The sequence below is a fragment of the Pygocentrus nattereri genome, chromosome 14 (assembly GCF_015220715.1).
Source record: "Pygocentrus nattereri isolate fPygNat1 chromosome 14, fPygNat1.pri, whole genome shotgun sequence".
In the NCBI taxonomy this organism is placed as follows: domain Eukaryota; kingdom Metazoa; phylum Chordata; class Actinopteri; order Characiformes; family Serrasalmidae; genus Pygocentrus; species Pygocentrus nattereri.
In genome coordinates, this window is record NC_051224.1 from 10460557 (window position 1) to 10466556 (window position 6000).

General features: G+C 40.4%; 1 protein-coding gene across 1 annotated transcript in view; it reads left to right on the plus strand.

The window, feature by feature from the left end:
* The window catches only part of mosmoa (modulator of smoothened a), a 31421-nt gene extending 26389 nt beyond the window's left edge, over positions 1-5032 (plus strand). The window contains exon 3 of the mRNA XM_017685160.2: positions 2752-5032. Coding sequence (XP_017540649.1) covers positions 2752-2936 — 185 coding nt within the window. The 3' untranslated portion in view covers positions 2937-5032. The remainder of the gene's footprint in view (positions 1-2751) is intronic.
* Positions 5033-6000: the final 968 nt, after the last annotated feature.

Sequence of the window (6000 nt, forward strand, 5' to 3'; positions counted from 1 at the left end):
TAGATTGCATCTGTTAAAATGGCTTTCAAGTTGGGCAATTTAAATGTCAGAAAAAGCACCGTCCATGGCTTTAAGATGCACAAAAAGGAAAGCATGTACATCTCATCTGTTTTTCTTTTTTTATGTAGCCTGTGACAGTGTTTGAGAGAGCAGTAGTATGCAGTGTGACCATGAATTTCTGGAGCCTTTCACAGCAGTCAGTGTGTGTAAGGCAGGACCAGATGACAGAATATAGCAGATTTGACATAACGATGAATCCAAACTGACATGCTTGAGTTTATTTTTGGCTTTGGAGATGGGTAGAAAACTACATTGTGCCCTCTGTCATGGTATGGTGTCTTTTAAAAGCCACACAGGTCCATCTCTTGACCAAAATATAAATGTACAATACTGCAAAGTGGCTGGTAATTGTCGCTAAGCGGTGATTGGAGGGCTAAGAAAAATGAGGCACTTCCTGAGATGGGCCTGATTGACTCAGTCCCAGATGTTGGCAGCCTAGTCTCAGTCCTTCCTTAGAGTAAGGCACACAGCCTAACAGATAAAGCTGTGCTGCAGCCTTTTCATACAGAATATCTTTCGTTGTGAAACATGCCAGTTCGCTTTACTGACTTAACATGGTTCTCTGGAGTCACCAAAAAAAAATTGATATGGCCCAGCCTAATAACAGTAGTAGGCTAAAGTAACAGTAGCCTGTAGGGTAACTTAAGACAGCTTTGCCCATTTTATTTTAACCAGAAATAATTTATAAGCTGATTTTTACCAAATCATATCTTCAGTCAGTAGGGTAATATCAGCCTCCTGGACAATTTCAGTTGGCTAGTGGATGCAAATAGAAACCGTCTCGTAAGCCTAGAAAAATGCTCATCTCTGAGCAGTTGTGTTGCCAGATGGAGTGATGGTGGCAAAGTAAGAGGAAACAGTTAGTCAGTTCTTCACATTTTTATAATTATTCAAAATATAGGTAATTAATTCTTTGTTTGCAGAGATAATCGCTATTTTGCAGTACTTGGCCAGGCTGATAGCTGAAAAATAAGTACTGTGGTATTTTCTAGTTAACGTTTTCTAGTTATCTTCAATACAACTAACATATTAAGTAACATGATACTTAGGAGCCCAACATGTTTTGAGAACTACTTTGTCTGTCATGATGATGAATGTTACACCAAATGTGTTCATGAGCTTCTTCTGCCACAGAATCATGGCAACTTGTGTGCTAATAGCACTCCCTGCTGGAGAAACTTCAGACTGTAAGTGACTTCCAAAGCCATGTCTACACGCTTTCCACTTTAAAAACACATTTTCCATAATTACAGCAGCATTTTCATCATTGCACTAAACACCAGGACATGTATTCTGTACAGAAAATACTGCACACTGGCTGTAGACAAGTATCAGAGGAATTTTCTCTACAGGTTAGAGTTAACTTAATTACTCTATGCTAACATTCGGCCATTTTAGCTTCTTTTATTAACTGCATCGAGTCACTTTGAGGTGAGCTGAAGTTCCACAGCACATCTGCATTTATTTATTAAATTAAGGGGAACACATGCAGTAAAGCTAGCATTACAGTGTGTAGCAGAGAGAAATAACACAGGCAGTTTTTTAAGCCTCTCTTACTCTCTCTCGTACTCTCTTGCTCTCTCTCGCTCTCTGACTACTGGTGCGCAAGCCTGCACGCTTCTTAAATGTGAACCCTAGTTTCCCAATGTATTTTCAAGCGGTTTAATGGTAAATTAGTCATTCTCTCAGTTCTTTTACCAAAATGGCATTTATTGCCTTTTACACATCACCATCAGGTTACTTCTGTCATCAACAATACCTGATAACATTACCCTATCACACAGGCCCCTGGTGTCCTGCATAATATGAGAATAGCCACCTAGACATAATGATCTGTCATGATCCATCATATATCTTTTCATGCTTTTATTTATTTTGAAATGTTTCTTCTGCCCTTTTTTAATTTTCTGTGCAAGTTATGAATTGACTGCACTGTTTTGTGGGACTGATTGTAAATGCATTGAGCATGTCTGTTTTGAAAGTGCTCTACAGCTGAGGTGCTACCTGTGCAGTTGGGTCAGCACTGCAGCAGGCATTCTGTGCTGCAGGAAGTGGCTCTTTTACACTCTGGTGAAAGCATGACCTTCAGTCCTTCAGACCTCTCCTCCTCCCACTCATGCTGTCTGAAGAGACTGAAGCAGCTGAAGTGCCTTATGAAACACCCTCTTTCCGAAGACAGTGTTTTCATTACTGTTTGGTTATTTTAGGTAAATTTCTTTCTCTCTCGCTCTCGCTCTCTCTCTCGCTCTCTCACTCTCCCATTCTCCCGTCAAGGCTGACATGTTTAATTGTAGCTTAGTGGCTTCCTGAAAGACGTTATTATCTCGCTAATGGGCGTTGAGATTAAATTGAGTCTCCACTTAAGTGCCTTTGTGCAGCTGCTGATCCTCAATCCTTTCTAAAAGCTTTCATGCCCATTGTAGATTAGCTTATCCTGAGCGACTGTTTCTAAGGGTCTAAAATGCAAGAGGTCAGAGTTTGGAGCACTGAAGGTCTAGTTCGGACATTCCAGGTGTTTGCTTGGTGTCAGCACTGTCATCTGCTGGATGATTTAAAACCTACATTCTCTCTAGGAGCTCTGCTCATTCTTAGAGTCGGGCCAACATCGAATGATTTACTGTCTGAATACTTGAGATGTTTTCAGTGCTGAGATTGTAACGTTCTGTTTCTTTTCTCTCTCTTTCTCCACAGTGATCTTGTTCTGTATGGCGGCTCTCATCTTCCCTATTGGATTCTACATTAACGAAGTGGGTGGGCAGCCCTATAAGCTGCCCAACAACACAGTGGTGGGCTCCTCTTACGTGCTTTTTGTGCTGTCCATCTTTTTCACAATAGTAGGGCTACTGTTTGCGGGGAAAGTTTGCTTGCCTGGCTGAGGACACATCTCCTCCGGAATCAGCTGAGGATTGTTTTTTTGTTTGCAAAGAGGAACGAAAACTAGCAGCGCTCACCGAGAAGGGGCTTCGGAATTGGGGTGGTAACGCAACCGAATAACCGATAAACTCACACAATGACAATGCACTCACTGCAAAGCTAACGCCTCTTAGTCTACTCTGCCCAGAACCAACCTGAGCTTATTTAGATCTTCCTTTTTGTTGCACTTCGGAGGATCTGAGGACACGTGCGGACAGGGAGCGATGGTGGATGCCAGTGGTATTTGCATCGTCATGCAGTTCGGATGGTCTTCTACTTCGTGACCTGCGAAGGCATTTGAGATTTCATGCTTATTTTTCCGTTCCGAGGAGTTTTGCTCAGTTCCCACTCATTCACTCCAGCTTTGTAGTTTTGTAGGGATCTGTCACCCCCCCTGGAGAGGAATGGCTGGCTGCTGTGAAAAGGCCAGGCTGAGGCATGAGGGGGGCCCTGAAGCAGAGCTCCATCCCACAGGAACAGGAGACGCTCAGGATGAAAGTGGAGCCACAGCTCCCCCTTCAGTCTCTGTACTGCACTCACTGGAGTCACCCCAGCCTGAGATCCGAAAGAGTAAAGGGAACAGTGTTTGAATATGTGATGATAGAACAAAGTGAAAAACACAAATTTTGATAGAAACACATGACAAAAGACAAAAGCACTAGGACTGCCGGTCAGGACCCTATGAGGCCGTGCCTCACCGTGTTAAACCTCGTTGCCTGGGAAACCTGTTACATACATACATACATAAACACATAAATACACACATGCATACACTTATACCGATATGGACACACCTCTGGATCTGGTGACCAAAATGAAACTCCTACCTGCCCTCATGTGAATCCTGGGCCCTATAAGTTCAGTCTTTGAGAGAGAGAGAAAGAGATGTGCTTTGTCCTTTAACCCAGTCACCTTTTTCTTGTCTTGATTTGTACTTCTGACTCTGAATTTGTTTTGCTTTTCATTTGCTAATGTGCCATAAGTCATTTTAGTTGTATGAATACTAAGGGCAGGACTCTGTTATAGGGAGCACTGTGAGGTATAGCCATTAGTAGGTGAAGCATCGCAGATGTACAAAAAAACAGAACTCCTTACCTCAACTTTTTCTCTTTGCTGACGATGACAGCGTGTTCCCTGTAAGTTATCTCTTGCCTTGGTCAGAGACATTTTGCTGAAAATGCTGTGATCATTGCAATTTATTTATCTGACACTGAATAACAGGAGAAAACCAATGTGTATGAGTGACATCAGTTCTGTTTGCTTTGCTTCAGTTTTTGAAATAATCCCTATTTTAAAACCGTGTGTCATGTATATTGAAGATCAATTGAAACATGATTTGTATGGTCTTTGATGATTGATTTTGGATTAATCAAATGAAGGTTAACATTTCCCTAGAGAAGTTTCGTTCTTCATGAAATATATTGTTCTTATTGCTTCGTTTTTGACCCACTCCACCACCCCAAACCTTTATCTAAGAAAAGTCATTTTAAAAATTGCCTTTACATTACTTTTTATTTAATTTCACAAGCTCTTTTGTAAGAGTGTCCTTTTCCTGGGAGTGTTTGTGTTGTTTTCATGGTTGGCGAAAAAGCCAATCTGCATTTGTTTTGAACCCCAAGTACAGGAGATCATAGCTTCCTTTCTTGGGCCTGTAGAGTTGGCAAAATAAATGATCTGTTTATTATAGGACCTCAGTATTTGAGAATAAGCTGCAGGGTCTGTTCTAATGTATAATGGAAAAGAGTTAGGCAGGAGTGGAAGACATCACATACATCTGGCTTCTCCTGCTTTGAATTTAGGAAAAAAAAAGTCATAAAATTGAATTCAAAGAAATAAAAATGACTTTACATTAAAGGGTATTGAATAGTTATTATTTATGGTTACATAAGGGAAAAATAAATGTATGAATAACAGTATTATCTATCGAAGGATGTTTTAGCATTCCTTGTGCACAGTTACTGTTAACAGATTCATATTACTGGCAAAACAACTGTTTTTGTTCTGCTTCACTTTGTTTCGATATTTCACTGTATACAATAAAAGGCATTAAAAAGCCTTACTGGTTGCTGTTAAGTGAGCTTTACTTAAACCGATACTTGTTCACTGGTAAATATGGGTGCGTGATATGGCAACAAATGTAACGTCACTACAACATTTTCACAACACACACTGAAGTTTGTTTTTCTGAGCTTTTGTTAAGTGATTTTTATTCACTTTCATATAACAGGGCTGCGCTAAATCCAGTTAAACAGGCTTTATTATTCTGTCTTCGTAATGAAACATGCAGTTTGTCAGTGTTCTTGAAGTACTGATTTCTACAATATAGCCTACTCAGAAAATGGGTAACACTTTACTTGAACCCTGCTATATGACAGACTTAACCATGCCTTAAACATATAGCAGATGTCGTATGTTGTCATGACAGATTATGTCTAGTAATACAACATTATGTTCCCATTACTGTTAGTAATCATGGTATACACTTTATGGCCATAAGTATGTGGACGCCTGAGCCCAACATCTGTATGAGCTTGTTAGACATTCTATTTCAAAACCATGGGCAATAATATGGAGTTGGTCCCCTCTTTCTGGCTACAACAGCCTCCACTGTTGTGGGAAGGCTTTACCCAAAAAGTGGACATATGAATGGAAGTAAAGGCACAGGGTAGACACACTACATACTGAAATTGTATTTAGTCATATTGGGTTTTGTGTAATTTTTTTGTTAAAATGTTTCAGGGTTTTTTTTTTTCTTTTTTTTTTCCCCCCGATACTGATGTATGATGTAATTGCCGTTTTGAGGGGAAGTTAAATGCCCTTTGAATTTTGCACAGTACTGTCAGTGAAGAATCTCAAACCAAGCTGCTTTCCCAGGACGCCTTGTGTTTCTGAGAAAGCAATGTGAAGGATCATTCTCAGCTGCCAAGATCTTTTTAAGCTCATCAAACTTTAAGCCCAGCACACTCTAGCCCATCTTTCTTCAGCAGTCTGGTTACTGTTGTGCCCTGGCCTTAACTGGACTTTTTT